We start from the raw sequence: 27458 nt of genomic DNA, 5'->3' as shown, positions 1-27458 counted from the left end.
ACCTAAACATCTGGACATGTGTCTCCCAACTGTCTGCTGTTGATGTGTGATGTTGACGGTCACTAGGTACATTTTCAATGTTGAAATGTGGTTTGAAGAATTACATGGAGCACAGTAGTGAAACTGATAAAATATGCACTGGGTAGATGAGTGGGGAAGTGTTGCTTGAGTAAGTCTAATCACTCACTGAATCTGCAAAGTCTGAGCATGCTCAGTACATGAAATAATGATTTTTGTTTAATTTCCTCCACATCATGGGGTATAAAACAGGAATAGCTGTTTTCCTACCTCATCATTCCCAATGATGTTTGTGCTACTCTGTTGATCTCTGCTTGTTTTGGTTTTTTAGTTGAGGATGGAGCAATGAGGACTTATTCCGAAGTCCTTTCTGGGGATGAAGTCAGCATTGAGAATTGGTAGACCTTCTACCTACCTTTTTCATAAGGACAGCTTTGTTTGATTACCTTTTGACAGCCAACCGGACCCTGTTTCTGCCAGGAACAAGTGTTCATTATAAAAAACAGCCGAAGCCCAAGCAGGTAAGAGAGGTGGGCGGTAGGGCCATGTAGGAGGGGTATTTCGACAGACGATGATCAGGGAAAATTAATTATTTATTTCATTTTACCTCATGGTCATCTGTCAAATCCCGCCGCCCCTCCAACATGGTCCCACCGCTCTTACCTGCAGGGGCCCTGCTGTGAAAAAAAGGAGATGTTATTTTATGGTCTCTGAGATGATTGATGCATTTTGTTTAAATTTGATTAGCTTTGAGCAAACTTTATGTTGTTCTTTGTTTTTCAAAGTGTGCCCTTGTGGAGGTTAGGTCCCAAACATAGGGCGAAAGGCGTCTGCCCAAGAGTGCCCATTATCTGATATTTGGATTAAACACACTGTTTTGTGATAATGTCGGCTCCCTTAAAGTAAAAAGTTGCAATTTAATTATACAATTAGAGAGTACTTTAGTATCATCATAGCATAGAAATCATTTAGTTATTTGGTAAGACTAAGACACATTCTCTTAATATGTAATACATTACCAGATCATTCAAGTATTATTGGGATAGCCAGAGGACCTCTCTTTCAGATATGCAGAAATATGGATAAGCTCTTTGTGGCAGTTCTTGGTCAATTAGTTTTTTTAGCATGTTTTTAATAGCAATTGATACATAATGAGGCATATGCGGATATCGCGGGCATTGTGCAGCCACACAGGACAGCAATGTACCTGACGCATCATCTAGCTAAGCCTTATAATGTTTAAGCGATCAAATACATGTACTGAACTATAATGAAAAAGTACAATATGTACCTGTATATTGAGCATCAATTAAATAATAGAATGGAAAAAAAAGGCGGCAGTTGATGATGTGGGCGACTCTCCCTCTCAACCTACCCAGACACTGCTTGTAGAGGTGAAAGAGGATAACATACAAAATGGGCTATAAGGGCTACAGGGAGGGGAGCAAGGAGGGAGTAATAGGGGAACCGGTCACAGTATGGGGGGTGAACACACAGGGCCCCAACATCCCGATGCATCACCCCAGCCAGCACAGAGTACACCAAAAAGGGAAGGGTTCACCAAAAAGGGAACCCCTCAGCCGGATTCTAAATCTGGCCAGGCACGCAGGCCAGCTACACAGGGTGTCCCTAATTTCTGACCCCCTGAACGGAGGGTAGGCTTCAGCAAATCTATGACCAACAGACCAAATCCTCCCATATTTCCAGATCCCGCTCAGAATGTTCATCCGTTCGCACAGCTCGCAGACATCTCTACCCAGGCACATCCCATTCTTGCAAGTCCATCAGCCTTTTACCACCCATCAGGGCAGCAGGCTGTGTCTAGTGTATGGCTACCCTCTGTTTGGCTAGTACCAGTCCCAATAGTCTAGGTTAATTAGTTAAGGGAATCTCCGGTTTGATGTGGTCCTTGATTAATTGCAGAAAAGGTAGTCTCGCCGACTATAACTACTATCCATACCTGTGGCCCCCTCCACGTACATGTGAAGGATAAATCTAAGACCGTACTATTGTACCCCAAAACACAATGCCCATATGCGGAATGTCGTACACTAGCCACTTTATTTCCCACATTTCTTGAGCAGGTGGCACAAAGTGTGGACAATGGCCATCCCCACAGTTGATTTCCAGCAGTCTCTAATGTCAACAAATCTGCAGCCAGAAACTTGTCGCAGGGAGGATAATGGTTCTCACCTCCAGGTGCTGCTGCGCAATTGCCTCCCCCACCCCCATTGTGGGACTCATTCCTTCTCTACCACTCTGCCCTCTCTCCTGCCCACGCCCACATTGCATCTGACCACAACCCAGCTCTGCAGCGTCTTTGGCACCTGTCTATGATTCATGCTCGCGACCATGGCCAGTGAGACCCTGTTGTACTTCCGCTAAGCAGACATCATCGTACCGGCCAATCTCGCCTTCTACGATCTCTTTAGCCCCGGTTGCAGCCAGCACTTTGCAGAGTGTCCTGCGACTTCCATCCCACTGCATGTATGCTCCCTACCCTGGATCTGTGAGCTGTTCATAGGGTCCTGCCACTGTGGTGATCCCTGGTGCTTCCTTGTTTTATTTTGCTTTTTCAAGATGGCTGAGCATTAAATATCACAAGCATTGTCTTTCGTAGTATTGAATCAACTAACATTTGTACAGCATGGCTGCACTGTGGTTTTATAGCTACAAAATAGTAACAGAAATTGAGACAAATAAAACTTTTTAGAATATCGGCATACAAACCAAGATTTCTACATCCTGAAATAAATACACTGATCGGCCCTCTGTCATATAAACACAAGAAATATCTGCTTCGTATTGATGTTCTGTTAAAAAAATATCAACACCAAAGAACAAAATCCTTCTGTGGTTTCATGACTTATATGACTGTAGATTCTGCAGGGAGCTTTCTCCCTGACTCTTTGACTACATGACATGATAGCTGAAGCTCTGTGGGGGCTCCCACTCACCGCCCCACCCTGCGTCCGTATGATACTATGCTAATATAACCTTTGCAGAGGAGGGTGGTCCTTCTATAAGCCTGACTTGTTGCATCCAGCTAGGTGCAGCAGAGGGCTCCATACACCCTATATGGTTGTAACACTTTATTCCTGTATCTATGCATACCTTAAGATAAACATAAGGGGCATCACATAGGAAAATGTGAAGAACATTTTAGATTTTAATAGGTTGGAAACCCTGAATCTGAGAAATTATTGCCTAGGTAATGTTGAATAATTTTGATATTGTCCAGTCTCTGTTTGAAGTGCTTCAAAATAACTCTCAGTCCAAGAGTGATAAGATGTATTGATCTCAATAGCAGTGTGGATTGTGATCTTTTCCATATTTTCAACAAATTGGTAATATATTGACTGCCCGTAGCTCTGCTTCTCCTACCGCACAAGTATAGCGACGTAGCTTCAGCAGTACAATCTTCCCATGGATATTCATGGAGTTCAATTAAATAGATTCATAGGAACTTAGGTCATGTCTGAAGACGTGTACATTAAGGAAAGTCAATATATGTAATATAATTCATAAATTTGATGTGGGATCAAAGGATTTGAATTCCCAGGCGCTTACTCTTCATCGCTTGTTCTCGACTTCCTCCTCGTTATATTTCGTGTTCATCACCCTCCTTTCTGCAGGCGGCAGATTTTCTAAAACCAGCCAAGAGGTTGTAACCCCGAGAGGATGTCAGAGACTAGCAAGTCAATTAGATCTAAGCTCGTGACAGGTCTCACAATCAGACACTCCTTCGTGAGCCAATGAATGACGACCTTAGACCTGGCTCCACCTGGGGGACCACCAGCATTCCTGGTGCACGTAAGGGAAGTCCGAAAGATGTCCTTAGTTTTTGTGAGAACACCCTAGACTTCAGATTTAATTCAATGGACAAGTTCCCTCACTTTGCCTCTGCATCTTAGTAGCTCAACTCATATCAAAAACATTGATTGCTGTTATTGTTTTTAAGTAATATTATTCCATTTATATAGCGCGTACTACCCCAGAAGAGGCATTTAAGCTCTTTAAGGTGATTAACATGCTACTGTGAAACCCAACGTTTGTGGTTAATCTAATGGTTATTGTTGGTTATTGGGATCAGTCATGTGCTCTCAAGCAAAAATTACATGCACGCACTCCAGTTATTTTGTGATCTATTATATTAATACCAGTTAAGTGGGATCATTAGTGGGGCTATGTGGTTTCAGGTGAATGGTTGGTGAGATAGATAGGCTGGTGGTAATTAGGTAAAGCTAGCTTACAGGGATAGGGTTTCATAGATGAGAGGTTGTAGCTGATCTCACAACACAAAGACTGTGCTTGATGATGCTTGTACTTATCTAGTCACTCTCAAATGACAAGGGCTGTGCTTGCTGTCACTGCACTCAAGTAGCTGATCTGCCTGTGGCTACAGAATCTGTTATCTCCATTAAGATTCACAGCGACACTTCAGGTTCTAGTTTCCCTGGTACAAGACTGGTCATATTCCCCTCCCTCACCCCTTCTTCACTTGTAAATGGTTTAGTTTCAAATGAATCCCTTTGGCAGTCTTCAGAGATCCGGATAACTACATACTCAGGAAAACATCCAACTTGGCTGCCGTCCTCATTGCTCGTGCTAGGGGTCATTCGGAACCACAGCAGGCAGTCGTTAATTTCATTTTCCATCCATTAATATTTGATACATGTATTAATACATATATTAAACATTGTCGTTCATAAACTTTTTTATTCTGTGTCTAAAATGTACAAAATATGCCTGGAAAAGGCTAATTTGCCCAAAACTTGTCAGTGGAAGTGCTCCTGCTTCAGAGTTACTTTCATAATATCAATATTATGTGTGTAAGCGTATTAATGTCTGTATTTCACTTTTTAAAAGGTAAACTCCCAGCGGTCTACATTCTCGGTAAGTGCGAGGGCTATCTTATGGGGATAAATGGCCATATCCACGTTTATCATGAGGGAGAGATGGTGTTTCCCAGCATCTGGGATATTAAAATGGTCCTTCACATAAGAGGCTTTGTTGTAGGAATAAAATGTGATATGTAGTAAGTTCGATAACAGCTACTGTGTATTGTGGTCCGGTTGTGTACAGCCGCATGTCTCATACAGACCCTCACAATATATGTTCAGCACGAAACGTATAGCATTTCTTATGGCAATTTGAAAACATGTTCTGGAGTTAAATATTTGGAAAACAGGAAACTTACTAAGCAGGCTTGCATATAAAGCAAAGTATATGAACTGCAACTATTTTGGAAGGGTAAGTCATGACTTAATGCCCCAAGGTTTCTAATCATTAGCTGATATTTAAAGTACACGTTACTTTGGAGTGACCCTAGCGATACTTTACTAAAATGTCAGAAGCTGATTCTTCTTAGTAAATATCTGTATTTCCTTGGAGGCCATATTACTTGCTATGATATGAAAACATACAGAATTACGTTTCTGCTTAGTTACACTTCCCTAAACAATGTTAATGTCTCAAAGATCAAATCATTCCTTTACAGGAAAAATCTTGGGGCCTTATTTATGAAGGACTTGCGCCGCCGATGCGTCACTTTTTCCCATGTTAAAAGTGACGCACCGGCGGCGCAAGTCCTTCATAAATAAGGCCCTTGGCTTTTAAGATCACCAATGTTATAGGGATTGATTTTTTTTTCTTAAACAACCCTTTGATGACACTTAAACCATCGGTCGATGTGCTTAACACCTTTTGACCTGGCATTGTCTCATCCACTGTCACAGGTGGCAGTTTTCACCATTTTGATTTGTAAAAAATCACCCTTCTCTTGAACATTTGCGCCCAAACACAAAATACCCTTTTCCTGCCACGAGGCAGATATACTCTTTATTTTACTTTTTTTAGTTTTTGTATAGATCAAACTTGACTATTAGAGAGCTTCACATGACCACCACACAAGGTCAGATTTATTTTTTTAGGCACAGGGAGATTAAGTCATTTGCCCCAAATCACAGGATGTTGAGCAGATGCCGGGACTTTACCCTGGTTCCCAGGGCCGGACTGGCCGTAGCGGGCACCGGGCATTTCCTCGGTGGGCTGCCAGGGTGGGGGCCAGTTTTGGGCTCCTGGGGCTGTCAATGTAGGCCCCCTGTAACAAAATCGGCTGAAACCGGCCCTAACAAACAGCTCAGCTGCACCGTCCCCCTCCCTCCAGGGGGGCCGGCAGAGCAGTTTGCCAGGGCCCATGTAGTTTCCCAGTCTGGCCCTGCTGGTTCCTCAGTTCCAAAGTCTGTAGCTCTTGCTGATAGGGTGCATCTTCCCCTCAAAGATAGTCACAAAGTGCTTAGTGGAGTAGATAGACACTGAAAATACAATCTGAGAAGGAAGAATTTACATTGATATGGTGCGTTGTATCGCACACTCCGGAGAACAACACGGCACAACGGCAATGAGGCCGGAGAGGTGACGCTGTGAAGACATATGGTTCTACAACACTTCTTGACATCCCTACTGGATACTAAGATACTAGAAATTGCTGTGGATTGTCAATTTGCAATAATGTTGGCTCAATTTGAGTTGACAGAATAATTTAAAGCAGAAATACTTGCTGGCAGCATTGTGGAGTCCCAATCGGAGGCAGGACTGTGATAGAGGAGCGGCTCGTGCAGGTAAGGGTGGTGGGGTGGGTGGGGGAACTCGACAAACAACGAGGGAAATTTAAATAAATAATTAATTTTCCCTCATCGTCGTCTGTCGAGTCCCGCCCCACTGCCCCACCTTTCTTACCTGCACAAACCCCTCCTGAGGCGTGATAACTCCTTGTGAGTTATGCTCCTCAGTAGCTTGTGGAGACTAGTGGAAAATCTTTTTATTGCATGCCGTGTATCAAAACTTTGCACAGCAGGACCCTCTCATCAAAGCACCCTGTGAACATGAAAGGTTAGATTGACCTAATGTGGGTCTCATGTTTGCATGCCAAGCATCGGGGTAAAAGACTACCTAGTCTGTCAGCACCGAGACCCTTCCCCACACATCCCCCAGTTGGGTTTTTATCTTCCACTTGACTTCATTACATCCTCTCTGTGATTAAAGGAAGACAAAACTTTGCTTAGTGCTGATGCAAGCGATCAATTCTGCTGGAGGCGAAGCTCCCCCTTTAAATGTTCACCTAAATGCAAATGTTTGCTTCTCCTGTCATATTTTCAATTTTTGTAAAGAAATGGTACATGGAATTAATCAAACCCAGAGCCGCTCATAGCGATGTGTGGCGTGAAAACTCATTACCACTGTACAAAGCGAGAACAAGTTAATTTCTTTAGCCCTGCAGCCCTGTGCACCATCAGACGGGTGTCTGGTGGAACCTGAGCGCTGAGAACCCAGACGAATCCTGCCTGAGAGGTGGACCCAGGATCCGTGAATGGGTGACCCAAGGGATGCCACTTGTGCTGTGCCGAGCTAGGGTCAACCCAGATAATTGAAAAGTGACAGGCAATATGTAGTCACTCCTGGTGAGACAGAAAGCCGTGCGGTTCAACTTGTATTGTTTTTTTATATCCCTTCTTATTCCGCCTGTTCTATTTTTTGCTTATTTCATTTCAGTTTCTTCATCAAACTGTCTGTCTATCCAGTTGCGTGAAATAAGAACCAAGCCTAAACGGCACATGTGAGAGACGGATCTTCAAATGCCAAACACAATTTCAACTGACCACCTTGACACCAGCCGATGTGAATTCCTGAGCCACACAGAATGCACAAGCTCTACAGAGTCAAGCATTGGTACTTTTGTAGCTCGCAAATAATCATAACATACCATGATCTATATTCTACAATCATTTACTCTTCTAAAAACGTATCCACCAAAGAAATGACTACGTAATCCTTCTATCTACCAATCACCCTGTCTACCTGTATCTCTGTGCCTTGCTATCCTTTTCTTTATCTATCTATCTATCTATCTATCTATCTATCTATCTATCTATCTATCTATCTATCTATCTATCAATCCATCTACCTAAGTATGTATCTATCTATCTATCTATCTATCTATCTATCTATCTATCTATCTATCTATCTATCTATCTATCTATCTATCTATCTATCTATCTATCTATCTATCTATTTATCTATCTATCTATCTATCTATCTATCTATCTATCTATCTATCTATCTATCTATCTATCTATCTATCTATCTACCTAAGTATGTATGTATCTATCTATCTATCTATCTATCTATCTATCTATCTATCTATCTATCTATCTATCTATCTACCTACCTACCTATCTATCTGTCTACACTCGCCTCTGCTCCCCTTCCCACCCCTCCTGATTGTTTAAAGACTCTGTAAATGCAGTAATCAATCCCTTTCCAATATCCATGTAAAGTAAATGATACCTGCTGCAGCAAGTAACCCCCTGGGGGCCAGGCGAGTCTATTGTCTGTCTCTTCTAACACTATTTCCCTGTCCCGAAATCCCCTGGGCAAGGAACTGAATAGGGAGTAAGTAAATCTAGTGACCTGATTTTTTGGTAAGCGGTCAATGAATGGCCTCTACTTTCTCATTCCCAGCTCAAATGTACTCAACGTTTGCAGATCCTCCGCTGAATGCTAGTTTTTGCTGAAGGATAGTGAACTAAAGGCAGCATCTTGACATCTTGAGTTTACTGCCATATAAAAGTACTATTTTTTTTTAAATGAAAGAGGGTCTGCTCTGTCCCCTCCTGTGGTACAAGTAAAGGTGGTGTCCACACTTCCCTTCAAATCCCCATTCCTCATCTATTCATTGGTCTCTTTCTTTAACGCCTTGGGTCACCGCTGGATAGCACCTTGTGTGCCTTTTTAAAATTCATGCATCTTCCCTCTTTTTCCATTCTGCTGCCCTCTGGCTGCATTGGGGGTGGGTAGTGCTGTGGCAAAATGCCTCATTCCATCTTCCAGGGACGCTTTAAGACCTGGGCAAAGTGGGCAATTGCTCAGGGCCCCCAACTTCCAAAGAACTCCCTGGGTAAGTGAGCTTTGTCTCTACTTGTACTCTGTGTATTCCATGTCTCTATCTGAGCTCCCTCTAGGCCTTCACCTACCTCTGATCCTGTTTTTCTACGCACTGTCATTTTAAGGATTTGGGTGGGTCTTGGCCCTGCTAGAGCTTAACTTAATTAAATTTTTTTTAGCAATATGCAGGCTTGAATTACCAGGAAATGGACAATAAAACTCAAATTTATTCCGTACCAGGCACCCAAAATATGCCTTGAAAAGGGGCCTCCAGAATTCTTAAGCTGACATTGCCATCTTCTGTCATAATTTTGCAAGCTTTTTTTGGTGCGCTTTGCCGGCAGGCCGCCCCCATAGACCGTGATTTATATTTCTGTATTTTTTAAGCCTGTACCCCTAATATCTGCGTAATCTGTGTGCTATCCTCGCAGTCGAAGAACACACATTTAAGATCAGTGTAACCTGCTGTCTAGAAAATATATGTAATTTGAGCGATAGCACTGCTTTCTAAAGTGTGCCCCATTTCAGTCAATTCAGTGATTCAAGTGAGCCCACGGTATATAGCAGCTCCTTGTTTTGCGAGTCGCGCAGGGAGTTTTGCATTCACCTCACAGGCACCGCTGCAACCACCTGGTCTAGGCAGAACACGCCGAGGATGCCCCTTGGCAACAGCCCGCTCTGTCACAATGTCGTACCCATGTCCTTCCCGGGATCCCTGCGGTGGCGCAGATAACAGCTACTTAGATTCGCCTTCCCTCCCGCTCTTTTTAATTTGCTCAACCGGTTGACTGCAAATGGCTGACCTCGTGGCAGCGCAGCTGAGAATAGCAGCTTCCCAAAGTGCAGCCGCGTGACAGGGAAATGGTCCAATTACGATGCGGCGAGCATCTGTTGGCAGGCGCCGTCCACCCCGCGCGCGCGGGATGCGGCGCGAGCCTGGATCCTGAGCCCAGGATTGTAGGGCACGGATCAAAAGAGAACAATTATTTTAAATCGAAGACCAAGAGGCTGCGAGGATGCAGCCTCTAATTGCAGGACTGTGTAGAGGGTCAAGCGCGGGGACTGGCGTTTTACCTCGGAATGAGGCCTGAATTAGCTCCTTGCTTCATCTCCCTCAGCTAGCGCAGCCTTGATTGTCTCAATGAAACAACAGCTGGGTCAGCTCGATCCCTGCTCATCCACCTCCAGGAAGGTGAGATGCTCATTAGCTGCCCTGCCCCGGTGCTTCTTCGGTGCTCGCCTGTCAGTCTCCAAGTGCAATGTCTTGACAATGTATTCAGTTTGCACTGCATGGACACACACAAGTCTAATGAGTTTGCATAAGCACTTATTAAAAGACACTCACTCATATGCATGTTCAGCAAAGACATGTATGCATGTGCTTACGCATGGGCACGCGTGCACACACACAAAGTGTGAGGCACTAAACAAGCACAGCCTTTTATCCACTGGTCATGGTGCTTGTACGTATCAAGTATGAGTAAAGGACGTCCCACCATCGCCGGTTCTAGGGTTTGTGGGGCCCTGGGTCAAAAGGGATTGTGCAACGCCCCTCTAATTTACATAAGTGACCCCATTCTGAGACACCGTGGGAGGCTCAATGCCCAGGATTTTAGCCCCCAAACAGTTTTAACTTACAGCCCACGGGCAATTCTGACAGTTTCAGCTGGATAGGTGTGAGAATTGCTTGAGGACTAAAAGCTAAAACTGCGGGGGCGCTAAAATGCTGGACAACGGGCGTCCCGCAGTGTCTCTGAATGGTCTCCTCGCAAATGGGACAGGAGGAAACGTCTCCCTCCCCTTGGCCTCCAGACACCATCCCTGAGAGGCCCGGGGACAGGACCCCTCCCATGGACCCTAATTGCAAGGAAACACCTTTCTTTTAGTTGGATCGACAGGGAGACAACAGGACACTCAATCGGTGCGGGCTCCATGCTGGTAGGCTGAGTGCGAGGCCCTGGGCAGCTGCCCACACTGCCCATGCCTAGCGCCGGCCCTACCTCCCACTTACTGTTTGGCACTCCTGCACCCTCACACAACCATGTCTGCACATCACGCCAGACCCCTGCCAGTGGCTTTCATTAAAGGCTACTGTTTATGTAAACAGACTGTGGTGGTTGACCTCAAAATAAACTCAAATCCCTTCAAATATAATCTTTGACTATATCCGCAAGTTAACTGCATCCCCAAAGTAATGTGAAGACAAATCTACAGATGCATGTACTCAAATGATCACTGGTGCATGTGGACGAATGCAAACAGATGCACACACACGTAAATATAAGGAGCGCTCCCAATGAAGTCTGAAGCACGAACAAGTATGGCCGTGCATTTGGTGTTCTTAAGACTTTCATGGGTTAAATCAGACCTTCCAACTCACATAGCCCTATGATATGTCACACAATATCTCCTCTTTTGACATGGTCCCCGATGAAGAGCTGAGATCCTACAGTGCACAAAGTGAGTTGGACATCCCTTCAGCGAGTGGGTTTCCAGTTCATGTTCGGAGGCTTTGGGCAGCCAATGTCCATCAGGAGTAACGCAGGACGTCAACAGCAGCCGTGGAAGCCTTTGTTATTAGTGTTTGCGGGAGGGTCAGCTCAAGGGCTGAAGAGGCCTTTTATTCCATTGGGTATTACCCAGGTGGTTGGAGATCTTGGAGGCTGGTTTTGAGAACCCATGGCTGCTCTGGGTGCCTCTGTCTCTTTCCCCATCTCCTGAGGTTAAATGCAGCAGGCACAGGAAAGCTTCAAGAGAGAGAGGGATAAGGGGAAGGGCTAGATAGAGCAAAGGGATCAGAGAGGAACAAGATAGAGAGAATGGATGGATGGAAAGAGAGAGATTGAGCAAAGAGAATGGAGGGAGTGGAACTGCTTTGAGCATTTTTACCAGGGTTGCTTTTGGCTCCCCAGTCCCGACCTGGTCAGCTCGGGTACTGCAGGGCACTAAGACCCGCTTCCTCTCTGGTTGGACAAATGGCGATGGGCTGAAAAACTCACCCCTCTCAAATGGCGTAATTATTTCCAAGGCTGGCAGTCCTCATATATGACCTAAATGATCTATGTGTACCCTTCCGCTTCTCCAACAACCTGAATTAGCACCTTGACGCCTTTGGGCATTTGTTTGCACTTTATAAATTGCCAAATCAAATCAATCAATGAAAGAGTTCACTGACCCACTCTCCTGGCTTTTAATGTCACTAGGGAGGTTTGTCCCCTTCCTTCTGGAATATTATCTCCGGCGGTTTCCCTCTTACCGGCACAGAAGCAGTGAATTATGCACGGAGAGCAAATGGCTCTTGAGAATATGACACGTCCCAGAGTTGACAGACACTCCATGAATTTTAAGAGGTGGACAAAGCGAATAATAAAACATTCCACCCATCTCTGCTCTGTGCATTTAACCTATTCTGCCTTTCCGGAGATTCGAGCACAGCATTTCACATTCTCTATCAGGGCCACCGTGCTCTTTACCACAAGCCAGCACCTGAATACGAAAATCCTGCTCTCATCTCATACCTGAAAGGTGAGGCTGATTACTTCTCCAGAAACACGCCTAAATGGGCATCAATTATGAATCTGTAAGCCACCATGACATTCTTTCGTTTTTCCCTATCCCTCAGACTTGGTGAGTTTAAATATATACGATATTGTCATAGACTGCTGGCTTTCTGACTTGGATTTCAAAATCTTTAGATGGGGATCGTAAAGGTCTTCCATGTGATGTGTGTTCTGTCTTTTTCCTTTAAGGGCTTCATAGATCTTTCAAAGGCCCAAGATCACACTGTTGGCATTCATCTCTATGCCAATTTAATTGTCTGTTGGACGGGTCGCTGCTAGGTTGGATCAATCCCAATAATCTCTTCACCTGTAACTTGAAGGGTCATGTCTAAGAAAGAAAAGAACACAAGAGTATATATGTATGTATGTGATAGAGGACATTTTTATATATTGTGGATGGATGGGACTGAACTTTAATGTGACCTTTTATAACTCATAGCGAGGACATCTTTTCATTGCTATTGCACTGGGGCATTTGCTTTGGAAGTAAGAATACGTTGTCATTCAGATCATTACACTGTAGGTTGTGTTCGAATTACACGTGGGTGATTGCCTGCATATAAATGATGGGAGCAATTTAGAGTTTGGGGCAGTGCCTGCCTGTCCACGTGGGTGGAGAAAGTCCTTGCCGCAGGCGGTCTACAGAGCACCATATTTTGAAATCACTGCTGGCCCAGTGGGTATATCGGTGCTGGCATAAGAATTGCACGTTTGATGTGTGGCTTTCGCCTTTCCAGTGGAGAAGTGTGGCTCACTGGTTAGAGGAGGCAGACCTGGAAGCAGAGGTCAGCCTGGGACTAGGGTTCAATTCCCGGCTCGGCAGGGTCTTGAGTCCTAAAATGTCCATGGACTCGACAATTCTCGCTCCGGTGCCTACTCAATTCACGGGTTCACACTCTGCAACTCTGGGCAATAGCTTGCTTAATCTCCACAACGGCCCCTCGCGGCGGGATGCCTGGCTTTCACCTTGCAGATACCCTGCCGGGGCTATCTCACAGGGGAAAACCAGGACGGGTTCCCTAAGCAAGCGCTTAGAAACCGCTCGGTGATTTGCGCTATATAAATTCCTGTACATTTACATTCCAGTAGATACCTGGCACAAGTTTTTGGTTTTCAAGAACAAACTCCCAAAAAAAGAGCTAATTATTGAAAAAACAAAAAAAATCTAAAAACTGCCACATCTTGGGAGTCTTCACACAGGGTGTGAGGGTATTTTTTCTTTTTTTCCAATTTAGTGCTCTCAGTTATGCTTTGCAGTGATGGGCAGAAATAATAACCTATCAGATCATCTGCTCTAGGTGGGGCGATCTGATGTGCTCACACTGATGGCCTGCCTCTATTGGGCCATTGGAGGCACAGTCATTGGAAAGATGACTGTCTGCTCGCCTCATAACAAATCAGGCTGTTCGAGGGTTTGAAGGACAAGCTACTCCACCCCATTTGAGGGAGAATACCCTGGGCACCAAAGTCGGAAATATCCCCTATGTGTAAGTCATGCCCTCAAGTACAAAAGGGTATTGCTAGTCACTGGGGAGTTTCATAGCCATATAAAGGAACGAGGCTGATTTTGCACCACAAAATTACATTAGAAACATAGGCTTCCAAATGTATTGTGATAATGATACCGACTTCAAAATGTCGTCACAGCAGTGTTAATCCCTCACTTTTGTTTTATCAATATTATGTCAACAGTACATCGGCAGATTATAATTTTGACAACACTATTATGAACTACAACCTCCTAAAGTGTGCACTGAGCGTAGATACAGCGGCGTGTGCGAACTCTAGGACCAGGTCTTCCGCGATTGAAAATACAGTCAGTGCAAGGAAATAGAAATTAAGTAAAGATATGCCCTGACCAATAATCCGGGTTCAAGCAAGATTACTCTGTACAAAAGCATTATGCATGGGCTTAGTTACCATTGGTCCGAGAATTTCAGGTGAGATGCATGAAATAAGTGAGGATAACTGATTCTGCACGGCTAATATCATTTCACTGCAAAGCTTGAAAACTGACTGTCTGCAAAACACGATTTTATAGCCATGTTTTCAGCCACAGTACCTGAGGGCAATAATAAACCATTCAGGAAAGACAGCTGAAACGCTGGCATTTGCATCTGCTACTGGGCACTTTGCACAGTTCTGAAGGCTACATCTCCACGGAGACACACTATAAGATGGAAAAACAAAGTTACCAGTATGCAATTTTCACAATGTTAACACTAGGGGGCAGACTTTGGCCCCATGCATGTGTCTCACGCTGGAGAAGAGTAGGGGAATATATTATACAGTTATAGCAATACATTAAGTGCAAAGCACTCTTGAGGAGACAGGCATTTCTTAGTTTGAAAGAGACCGGAAGTGAGGGAATCATTTAGGAAACTTAATACACAGGACCTTTTTCCAGGGTAAAATAACAAGTGGGTAAAGAATCAACAGACATTAGGAAGTCTCAGCACTGATATTCATACATGTAAGTGATGAAAAAGTGAAGGAAAAGTTTGAGACCATTCAGACTATTTGATATCAATAGGAACAGAAATGTAAATTTAATAGTGTCGAAGTTCACAGCTGTTTCCTCAAGCTATCATATCCTCCCAATTGGTAAAAGGCCACTTATTGGTACAGCATGCATGCTTCTGAACTGACAACATGAAATGTCTTGGACTTGTTGACCAGATTAGCTCCTCCGAGAGGAAGTTCGATTATGGAGAAAAAAAAAACCAATGGAGGCCGATTGTCACTAGATGAAATTGGTGCGCACTCTCAATGGAAACCAGTCCTTTGCTTTCCATATTTCCTTGTAAGGACTCTTCTATCACAACTATTTTGACGTCCTTCAACTGTTAATTTTATTCTCCTATTCTGATTTCAAACTTAAAGTTACGATCTGAAGTTTTCTATTTTTTGCCCAATCTTGGATATCTTCTTGCTCTTCTTTCTCAACCCGTCCAAAACTGAAAGTCAGTTTAGTTCAAAGACCTTTATTTCAGCTTGATGGCCATAGAAGCCCAGAAAAAACACTATAATAAGTAAAACACAGTGATTAAATAAAATAAAAACACAGGGTTAAGACTCCTGGTTTAAAACAGCCTTTGAACAATAAACGCATGCAGCAAATAACTTTAAAAATATCTTTACATTTAGTTAATAAGCTAAAATAAAAAGAAAAGAGAATCTAAAAGAACCCAATCAAATTTTGGGTCATCTGAATGCAAAATAAAAAAAATTATACAAATGATGCTCATTATATCCCATTTCGAGACAGCAGCGTTAGTTTGGTTCTTGGGGGAGACACATATCTTTGCCCTAGCTCCCCACATAGCCATCAAAAATCGAGTGAGCCCAAAAATCAGTGGCTTGCTCGAATCTGTTTTGAACATCCTAGATGCTACATTGTACTCTCAGATACCCAAGTTCAGACACATGGAAAGATTCCAGGAGTGCCAGCAGACCTTGTAGGCCGGGCAAATAAAAAACATTACCTAGGGTCTCTTAACCGCATCACTGCGGCGGTTATTTTTCCGCTGTGCAGCTTTTTATTAAAAGCCGCGTTAGATGACGAGCTCAGCTCGTCATCCGCACACGACCACCGTGGCTGATGACGAGCTGAGCCCGTCATCAGCAGCGAAGGGGTTAAGGAGCACAACAAGCCGGGCACTGTCGATCTCCGCTCTTTGTTTTTTCAGCTCATTTGGCAGTAGACGAGTAAAATTCTTTTCTCCCCTGCTTATCCGCCCCATGCATTTACAACCAACTTAGGCATAATCTTTGTCTCTTCTGTTTTCTTCTCTATGTAGTCTCTTCTTTTGTAAGCACCTGTTGTTTCAAAGTTTATAATGTATGGAACAAATTGAGCCCTTTACTTTCCATGCGACTGAGATCATTACCCTCACTCTCATCTGCTCCAGTCTTGGTTACTGATCCATGCGGTATGTAAGATGCTCTGCCTTCTACATTGCTTCTCTGCTATTTATTTCTAGATCTTCAACGTAAATTCGAGTCCATTTGGAAATTGATTCTATGTTTCTATCCCCTGCTTCCCTCCGCTAGCTTCCAGTTCACTCCTGTATTTTGTTCCATTTTCTCTGTATCACTTTTTAGTTCATCTATGATCTTGTAGTTCTTTATCTATAATATCTCTGTTTCTACAATCTTCTTCTAGTCTATTGGTCTCCGCTGTTCCCCTTTATTCGCGTCAATTTCCATTGCTGGCTCCTAATTACTCGATTTCTCTCATCCCATCTTTGCTGCCCTTAGGCAATACTCTTCCTACTCTCTCTTAAAAGAACCGTCCCTGCACTCTCTAACCTCCCGTTGCTAGTTTTTAGTCCTTCCTCAATTTTTCATTGTTCACTTCTTGGTGATTGTACCTTTTGTTTAACGTGTTTGTGTAAGAATTTGGCAACATGCTTTATAGTTACAATGGAATTAAATTAAAATGAAAGATTATTGGATCACAATTGTGCAATGCTACAGGAGAGTCTGAGAGCTATGAACATGTCTGCTTCTTCAAGCCAAGGGAGACCACTGGCCAACAAAATGCATCACCTTTTCTCAGGAAGAGGCAAGGTAGGGTTATGGGATGACTAATTCTGGGAAGCTTTGTTTCCAGTCCTGTGCTTTACTTTAAGAAACTCAGTTATCTATGAATTTAGTCCAATTTATTGTTATGCTATGTTGAGATGTGCTGTTTGATCCTTTATAATTGGGTCCCTAGGGCCTAATGCCCGTCAGTGTATCCAAAGTAAATGGATTCCCTAATCTCACATTTAGGGCCTGTAATGCCGAAGTAAAGGTGAAATCAATGATACTGAAAGGGGCTGCATTTGTGAAGGGAGACTTGAAAATATAGATGATTCTTGTCTCAGAGCAGCAATTGCTTTTGCAAAGGCAGGACTCTCACACAGCTCTGCCAATGCACCTCAATGCTGATTGGCAACAACCTCTTCTGTTCTGGTTCTGAAACCCATACCATCTATATGAGTCAAAAGTAGTCCCAGGTGAAATTTAAATTGCACAGGGGTAAATAGTTTAATTTCAGGAATTTCGTGTTATGGTTGTTAAGTCAACTTCCCAAAATTGTGTGATTGCGGCACGTAGTGTAAAAATGCTGCTGTTCATGGAAAAATTATTGTGAGTGAGCACAAAAACAACTCAAACAACCGGAATGTTGTCAACCAGATTTTGTTTGTGGCAATAGAGGATTTTGTGGTAGTTTTTAGCACAAAATGCATATTTGGCACAAAAAATGTATGAAAGGAAAAATGTGGTGCTATATATAGCGCTAAATGACATTTGCATTTCACACAATTATGTGTAAATTCACTTAATTTTCTGAAATTTACCCATAATTACGTGAAAGCAAATTATGCAAATTTTACACGCCCCTACTCCAAATAAGCCCTCAATATTTCACTACTAAGAAACAATTACACATGGTCATTGCGTCTCGATTATGACTTTTAGCGTTCCTGATATTTCACTATTCTCACAAGCACACTCCTTTTTACAAGTGTGCACCACCTTTTAACTGAAACAGACACACACGCACTCTTTCTTCTGTCCTCCCCATTCTCTCTCTCTCTCTTGCTGTCTTTGTCTCCGTCTCTCTCTCTCTGTTTCCTAGGATTCCTGGCTACATTCAGCCAGGAAAATGCTTAATTCTCATTACAGTAATTCTGCCATATAAATGTCCACCTCTGACTCAGACCCACATGATATAATAATGTTTAAAAATAATAAAAACGTACTATTATTAAATTAGCATCGACATCGTGGGATTTCATCCCTGACATTCCACTAACACATTTATTTGATTTACGTTTCGTATTAGTATAAAATTGGTATATTTTTCAAATACTGTGTAAAGATTGCATTGGATCGTGTATCACAATAGGAGACAGGTTTACAAGGCCTTTGACAGTAATTACGTGGAAGTGTGAGGGAGTGGGCTAGGACTCAGATTTAAGGGTTCTGGGCTACTCACTATATGAAGCTGTAGGAAGTCCCCCAGTCCTGGAGCGCTGTCAATTCGCACAAGAATGGCGTCCTTGATGGAAGTGCTGAAGCCCACGGCCAGGCGGTCTGTCCTTGTGCTTGGCCTGTCGTTGGCGGGCCAGGTGTACACAATGAGGCCTCCACTCTTCCCGAAAATGTATGTGGCACCAGCTGAAAAGAATAGAAAAATGGAGGGTGGTTATTAGTGGGTCTCCGGATTCAAAGAGGCATGCATTATGTTCATTCGTGAATAGTGACAGCAGATATAGATCACTTAGAGGTGCAAGTCTGACCATTTCTCCACGCAATGTGGCACCAGAGTCAGTGATTAATTTGGGCAGGTGGTGGTCACCAGAACTCGTTGGGGACCAGGAATTATTTGTAATCATTAGATTTTGACCCAGAGCAAGAGAGAGAAAGGCGAAATGGGAGAAAGAGGAAATGGAAGAGAAAGATTGGAAATCAAAAGCAGAAAGAAGGGATGGAAAAAGAGTGACATAATTCTGACCCAAGAACTTTGCCACCAATTATCTCTTCAATGAGCTCTCCTGTAGATAATTATATTTTTGATCATTCCATCGATTTATATAGTTCCTATGAAATGCCACTCACTCGATCTCGGAGATGAAACCTGCCTCCCTGACTTCAAAGATCACTCTCAAAAATCACCACAATAACTTTGAGTCTCATCTCACTGATAGCCTTTCCTCCATGTTGTCCTCTTCTGGTGTGCTCCTATGTCTCCCATTGGACAACCCTCTAATCAAACTGTTGTCGGCATCTCTCTTCGCCCTCCTCACTTACCGACTCCTGGATGTTTCAATATGTCCTTCTGTCCTCCCTTTGTGTGCTCAGAGCTCCACCATTGAAACCCCCTATTGTGGTATTGTTGACCTCTTTTCTTCACCCTCCTTATCCATCCACTCTTGGATGCTTCATGAATATGTCACACTGTCCTCTCCCTGTATGGTACCATCTCCCCCATTTTATAACCCCATAGTCATGCTATTGCTGACCTTTCTCTTCAGAATTCTCAACCCCAACTCTTGAGTGTTACATGAATATGTCATATTAGTACGGTATTTATATTGGTCCTGTCTTATCCTTTGTCCTAATTGATTATCCACAGTACCTTCAGCTACTAAGTTTTCTGTATCCATCTGAGCCGACCCTTTCCTTCTGTATCTTGGTTTTACTATATGCAACAATTCTAGTAGAAATGCTATTGTGCCTCAACAAATGAAGATTTGAAAATCAAAGGTGCACTGGGTCCTTAAGGGCAGGCCTGTACTCCCAATAGTCAGTCTTGACTCCAAAGTGTACTGCTGCATTGATTGAGACAGCAACACTCAGACTTTTTGCTCTGCTAATAGCACAATTGTAGTGGGTGAAAATAGTTTGGAGCCACAACAATCCTGCGTACTGGTGTGCACACTGTCTAGTACCTTCAAGAGAAAGAAGTCTTCAATCAAGTTGACACTCAGGGCCTCATTATGATGTTAGTCAGAAAGGCTCCAAAAGGCATTTGGATTTTCTTAAGCCATGACAGAACCCATGTTTCCTACAGACTCAGAAACATTTCCGACCAATTATGATGGAAGGTAACCATTCGGTCTTTCTGACTCGGTACTTACCGGCATTCAGTCAGAGCCAAATTATAAAGGTATATGGACCATGTTTCCGACTGACGTATTACAATGTCGGATTCTGACAACCATTCCTAATCGGTCTGTCAGACAGGAACCAGCTGTCAGAAACTGACTTTGGGGGCCCGTAGCAGGCCCCCTTCATCTGGAGGCCTCCGGTTGGGGCTCATGAGGGTACCCATGGGACCCCTCTTTACAACCATGGACAATATGAATTTTAGATTTAAAAAAATCACTAATATGGTTGTTTTAAATAGTAAATCTTTAATTTTGCTCCTATTATTTGTGAAGGAAAGAGGAACTATTCACCACCTACCCAAGCACTGAAATCGCAGGGCGCTCCAATGTGACTGTATAACTACAACTTTAAAAAGGAGTTAGAAAATAAACACTATTTAACTGGGCACCTTAGGTGCAGCCGAAATAAATAGCTGGTATCTAAATTTGTAATAAAAATACATTAAAAGACACACTTTGAACTATCCTTGTCACTGACGAGAAAAGAATGGTTTTAGGCGAGTGTGAACAATGCGCACAGTCTTTGTGTAGTCACTCTACGTGAAGACAGCCAATGTGTAGAATAGGGCGATCCTTTGCCCTATGTTGTATGCTGTTGTAGGCAGAAACAACATCTGTATGACAATTAAACAGACCAATGAGTGAAGCCTGTTGACCAATAGCCCCTCTATTTAGGAATATTATGTATACATATTTTTGAAGAGGCTTAGTCTGGCTATAGCTGTGCCAAAGTCCTGACCTTAAAAAATGGGGGAAATGTGAGCCCTACACTGCAGAGGGAACTTTCTGCATGAACTGAGAAGTTTCTCAAATTCACCCAACTTCACATGCATAATAACATATTTGTCCCACCCTTAATCTTGGGACAGATTATGAGACTGTCAACGCATGCAACTGCTCATGAATGAGCTTTTGGGTAACCTGGGCATGGGATGACTCCAAAATAGTGCAAGAACAGAAATTTATTTCACAGTCAGCATCAGTTAGATAGGACTACATACCCATTTAACACAAATTATAAGTAAAATGCAATCCCACATGGCTAAGAAGAAATAGACCCTGTAGCCTTGTGTCAAAGGTTTAGGCCATCGAATTGCTGCTCAGGTTTGAGAAAAATATCCTATCTGCCTTGCCATCGCAATAATCCATGTCAGTTTTCACCACAGACCAGTTAGCTTAATATGGAGCAGAAATACGGCTCTAAAATAATATATTCTGCTCAAAATGAATTCCACTGTAATTTATGAGTTAAATCCTGTGCGCCTTGGCTTTGACGTTGCCGTCTGCAGGCGCCTCTCTGCGCAGAATGCTAAAGAGTCCGAGGACCTACTTGGCTACAGCCTTGTCACCTTGCATTAAAGCTGCATCCGGAGTGAATTAATAAGCTAGCAGATGTTAAGGAGACATGCTGGGACATTTTTAGCCCTTTTGGGTAATAGCAGAGGACAGGAAATGCCACCGATCCCATAAGCTTTATGCATAGCGACAGGCGGCGGCCCGTCTCCTTCCCGGCTCCAGAATGCATTCTGCCATGTTCAGATTTTACTGATGGTGACCCTGAATGACCAAGCCATGAGTCCAAGGCATTGGGCTGTGAAGCGATGCAAGTTTCCAGATCCCAGTTGAGTGGGGCCAACTCCTCAGAACACTGTCAAAAGAAGGCAACTGTTAGGTGTGTCTAGGGGTACCTCACCTGTGCTCTCCCAGACCTGCATTCTAGTAACTTCACCAAGCAAGCTCTCCTAGATTACTGTCAAGTCTTTACCCAGCCGCAATACATTCCTGCACTGGGATGAGGATCTCATTCCTGGTCTAAGAAGAGACATTCATTCCGGCACTAGGAAGAGGATTTAATGGCGTCCCAAGGAAGAGGATATCCTTCCGCAATTTAGAAGAAAATGTAATTCTTGAATTTGGATAAGAAGGGCACTTCTGTCCCAAGATGAGCACCTCATCCCATTCCCTGCACTACCAAGAGGATGTCATTTCTGCAATGAGAAGGCGATGATACTTCTGCCCCAAGAAGGGATCTCAATCTTTCATTAGTACGAAGATGTAGTCCCTGAATTATGGAAGGGGAAGTCATTCTTGCAATAGGTAGAGAAAAGCACTTCTTTTCCAAGAAGAGTATCTCATCCCTGCACTATCGAGAGGATGCCAATCCTGTCTTAAGAATATGAGGCAGCTTCTGTGCCGTGATATAATTCCTGCCGAAGCAAGAGGATGGCATTCCTGCATTAGGAAGAGGATGTGTCATTCCGGTAACACGATGTAACTGCGGCCTTTGCAAGAAAATCCCAATCCTGATCTAGGAAGAGGACATAATTAGTGGCCTCAGAAGCTTTTATTGCTGCTCTCAGAAAAGGATACATCGTGGTTCTAGGGAGAGGATGTCACTCATTCCCTTGGAAAAAGGATATCACTCCAGCCATAGGACTAGAATAACACACCTGCCCTAGGAAGAGGCTATCACTCCTGATAATAGGGTGAGAATTCCTCTCCTTTCCTTGGTAGAGGTTGTCATTCGTGCACTAGGCAGGAGATGTAATTAATTTTCTTTAAAGGGAATATCAATCCTGTGCTGGCAAGAGGACCCCCACCCCCTACATTTGGAGCAAAGAGTCCCTCCGTCTCTAGGAAAGGGGCGCCATTCTTGCCCTAAGGGGAGGGTATCACTTCTGCACTTCAAAGACAGTGCCACTCCTACAGGACAGGAGGGTTCACTCCTGACCTCAGAAGAGGCAGCTATTCCTGCCCTAGATAGAGAATGTCACAGCTGATCGAGGCTGGTGGTGTCACTCATGCACAAGGGGTTCACAGGTTAGAATACAGGCAGGATCGATTCAGTCATTCGTCCTCTATAGGTCAATGAAACAAGTACCAATGAGCTCGCTACTTCCCACATTTGTCATTTTGGTGGTTCGGAGCCAGAAGACTGTGACATGAACCTCACTATAGAAATCAATCTAAGCAAATTAGTCGGTTTTCTTCCTTCCAGAATGATTCCCTTTTTCAAAACAAGAATGACTCTATGGAATCCAATATCCTCATGCACAAATAGGAATAGGGTATAAAGACAGATGCTCAAACGTGAGCTTCTGTAGCCGATGCTCAGAATTCAGTCTTCAGTCCGGCCAAGCCATTGGAAGTAGACCCGGAAACAGCGTTGCCACAATATATGCAAAGTATTTCAGAGGCATGACAAGCACAAATGGTGCTAAGGAAATCACGTAAAATAATTAGCTGTTGCACTCTGGGTAGTGCTTTCTAGGTTCTTGTCAATAACAAGCATACCTACACTTTGCTGTAGGTCTCAGCATGACTTAGTGTTTTTCTTCAGTTTTACAAGCAAATACCTCTTTTCCTTGCAGAATGTGGGGAAGTAGATGTTCTGAGTGTTGTTGTGGGTGTGTCCCTTTATGATAAAGTGTGTCTCAGCGTTTGCTTCCCTTGGTTTGCAAATTCTGTCCTGCCTGGGTGTTTAGTTTGATTTACGGCGGCCATCTTGTAGCCCGTGCTCAGTATTGGATTTGTCGAGCTCGAGACGGTCGCTCTCCTTGGTGCTGAAAAAGCTGAATGGGCTCAGCCAAGCCTGCCTTCATTACTCTAATCCCACCCTGTGTTGATAGAGGATAAACGGCTCAGGACAATGCCGCTCTGGCCCAGGGCGCATGCCTGATCGAACACAACTATAGAAGGGAATTAAAACGCGAGGGCAAGCGAGTCCCGAGCCTTCAATTATGTACACGCTAAATGACTGATTAATGTTTTATTTTTGTGACATTTTCTGTAAAGAGAAAGGTCGCTCTGGAATCCAGCGAGCGTCGCTCAAGCTCCGATCTCAAGATGGATGGGGTGATTTCAAGAGACCGCTGTGGTTTGAGGATGATGCGTGTCTGGGTGTGGACCAATCATTAGAGAACACAAAAAAATGAGGCCAAAGAGTTAAATGCATAGATTTGCACCAAAGGAAAGGTGACTCTTCAGGGGGCACAAACCTTGCATGCTCCCCTGCTCCATTCCTATTACTTGGGCTTAGGGCTTTTAAAGGTCCAAGTCTTTGTACTGTGTTTCTAACCTTCGCTTCGCGCGGGAGGTTGGTTGGTGCAAACCTAATAGGAAACAGCAGTGCTTGATTGCGAAAAAAAAGAAGATAAGTGCCAGGGCTCTCGTCAGGTGGCCACTGCAACATGCACCACCCACTGCTCCTTCCAGCGCTGCCGATGACAGTACCAACGCAACTACTAACCCTCACATGTGTGACAATTCAGACTATTCCATGCCCCTAAAGCTATAATCGTTGCTTGGGTGGCATGTATTAGTCATTTTTTAATGTATATTGAATTATTAAACATATGTTGTGCTGATCTCTAAATTAGACAAACAGCGCCACTATCTGGCAGACTGTCATAAGTCAATTAATGTGCAGGTGGTGAGCACCGGAACCCACTTGCTCAAATTAAGCACTGGGCAACAAGAGTCCAAATACTTGGCGTAAAAAGGCATTCTGCACCAGCACCCAACTGGTGTACATACTTTGTGTTCCAAAAGGCCCAGAGGCATAACATGAACACCCGTTTCAACTGAAGATAGATTGTATACGAGCTTTGCCAATATGTGTATGTGGTGACTGGTTAGGCATGTATGGGGATTTCACGCCCGCTGTGTGTGTGTGGGGGGAAGGTAGTTGAAATAATGAAAGGCATTTTTCACACAGATCTCTGCTTCAGGAACCAAACATGCACAGCTATCTTACATAAACAGTGGCAATGAACTAGCTGCATGCATCGTTCTGAATGTTGACAGGGTTTTGCTTTCTCCCTCCCAGTGTTATCCAGCCACAGATAACGGCATAGATTAGACTCTTCGAGAGCAGTTTTATCTGAAGAGACAGGCAGTGGCGGCCCAGGGTGCACACGTGATCCGTTTCCCATCTCACGCGATACCGCTGCACTGCGCAGTCATGGTGGCTGTCTGTTTTTCCCTTGACATTGATTCTGTCTGGCACCTTTGCGCCCCACTTCGGCTGGACGGGTTGTATTGATCGAGCCTGCTGTATTGACATCAGATCAGAGTGTTGTCTGCTTGTCCCCGACACTCCTTCTGCCCCTTCTACAACCCTCTCTGCTGCTCGGCGAGATCCTACTCACTCAGGCTTGTCCCCTCCCCCACTTGCATCAGACAGCTCTAGACAGCACTTTCCATTTTCTCCTAGCCGGGACACAAAACGCATTCAGCGCCATTAATTGTGGCAAAAATACACTCTGGAACTCGGAACTGAGGAAGACCTCTCCTTTGCTCCTGTGGCATCCTGAAGCAGAGATCAGGCCCGGGACCAGGGTTCAATTCCCGACGCGACAGGGTCCTGGGCTTAATGTCTGCGGACTCGATAATTCTCGCCTCTGCGCCTACTCTAATCATGGGTCCCACGCTGCAACTCTGGGCAATATCTTGCTTCATCTCCACAACGGCCCAGACAACACTGGGATGCCTGGCTTCACCTTGGGGGTGCCCAGGAAGGGGCATCTCAGAGGGAGAGCCAGGAAGGGTTCCACAGCGTTATACAGCGCCGGGACGTCCCGGTGATGGGCAGCTGTGCGCTTTACAAGTATACTACATTTACATTTACATTCAGAGAGGGGTGATAGTAAATCAATGCCACCCCAGCCCCACCCTTGCTACCTCACTGGCCTAATGTAAAGTGCCAAGGTCCTGTCGAGACTGCACAATTACAAGGCCTCCATCTTGCCTTCCTCTGAATATGCCTATTGCTCACTAGGTTGGGGCAAAGTTATAATGTTGCCCACAATGTGGATTGAAGTTGGGAAACTTTGTCCTTTACAAAGGGTGTCAAGGTTTCATGAATTCACTTACTTGGCTCAAGTTAACTTTAAAGTGCCCACGCTGCAGCAGTGACGATACCTGCAGCAGAATGTCATGTGGGCAGGACATTGGCAAGAAGAAATCATGGCAAGCACTAAACAGTCCTCAAAGTCCGAGATAAAAGATTCTGGTGTGTGGGGAAGGGGTATGCGATTTTGGGGGCTGCAAGGGAGGAGTGTGCTCTGGACACGGGGCGATATATATATATATTGAACCCAGTAGAGAACGTGGAAATGCTGGGACCAGACTCCAGCAACCAGACTAACACTTGCCATTACAAAATTTCTCAATAATGTATGCAGTCAAGCGAGGGGGAGTCAAGCCTGGCCATTAGGTGAACATGGGCTGAAAGGAATATGGTTAAGGGCTTTACCAAGCAAAGTCCCTAATTACCCTTCAGTCCCACACGAACCATTATTGTCTTCGGCTGCTGGCATCAGCCCTAAATGGTTTACCATCCTTTCTAAGAAAAGTACTAGACTCTTTGAGGTCACCACAGATGTTTTGAAAGCAAACCAATGGAAAATTGTACTAGGAGAAAATGAAACATCCTTCAAAGGCAACATCAAACACAATAACCATTACTGGCAATCATTCGCGATCTCGTTGACTAGCCCCAGGGACAATTGATGTTCACTTTCACTAGAAGCAAAAGTTTGCCACTGGCTGCCCTGGGGCCCTATTATAGGTAGGACACATTTTCTGCATGTGCCACGATACACCTTTAAGCAGGTGTGCTGGGTGCAAACAGAAAAAGTGTGTCCAATCATGTAGAATGCACTGCCCTCAGTGCAGCCATGAACTTGTGCTGCCCCCAGGGCTGCACATGCAAGAGAAATACGGACCAGCTGTTTAAAAGCCACTCTATGTTTCTCTGTGGAGGCGGCAACCCGACTGCACTTTAAAGAGGGATAAGGGATCCCCTTGCGGGTGGGTGCAGTGAGCCTGCAACAGGATGTCTGGGGGGGTCCATAGGACCCCGTTCCCCCCTCTAGAGGGCTGCCATGAGGGGGTGCACAGTCAGTGCGCCTCCTGATAGCTGCGCCCGCATCTATATTACGGCACAGGCATAGATGTAAAGATATTCCCTCATTTGCGAGGGAATGCTCTCTTGAGAAAGCGCTGGTGCTACATGTGCGCCAGAGCTTTCAGTATTACAGAAGGGGCCACACAAGTGTCTGCGGCCCCTTCTGTTCTGTAATACCAACAGGACTGGGGTGCACAAAGTGGGTGCAAATGCCCGTTGTGCCCTTGGGGCATGTTCTGCAATACGGCCCCTGCTGGTCAAGAAGACATTATTAATGAGCTTTACCAGATGAGACTTGAGACCTGCATTTATATTTCTGTCACTTCCTCATGCTAGAACCAACCTATTCATATCTTCTCG

General features: G+C 44.2%; 1 protein-coding gene across 23 annotated transcripts in view; it reads right to left on the bottom strand.

Annotated features, from left to right (window-relative positions):
• NRXN3 (neurexin 3) overlaps positions 1 to 27458 on the bottom strand; it is a 2233908-nt gene that overhangs the window by 333410 nt on the left and 1873040 nt on the right. For all 23 annotated transcript variants that reach the window (XR_015299916.1, XR_015299918.1, XR_015299917.1 and 20 more), the window contains one exon: positions 18514 to 18695. Coding sequence is in view for 18 of the 23 variants with exons in the window: in XM_086937585.1 (XP_086793711.1) it covers positions 18514 to 18695 (182 nt within the window). In the remaining 5 variants the exon portion in view is untranslated. The remainder of the gene's footprint in view (positions 1 to 18513; positions 18696 to 27458) is intronic.

The sequence above is a fragment of the Lissotriton vulgaris genome, chromosome 9, assembly GCF_964263255.1.
Source record: "Lissotriton vulgaris chromosome 9, aLisVul1.2, whole genome shotgun sequence".
Taxonomy (NCBI): domain Eukaryota; kingdom Metazoa; phylum Chordata; class Amphibia; order Caudata; family Salamandridae; genus Lissotriton; species Lissotriton vulgaris.
Note: the sequence above shows the minus strand (reverse complement) of the source record. Positions and strands in the feature narration are given on the sequence as shown.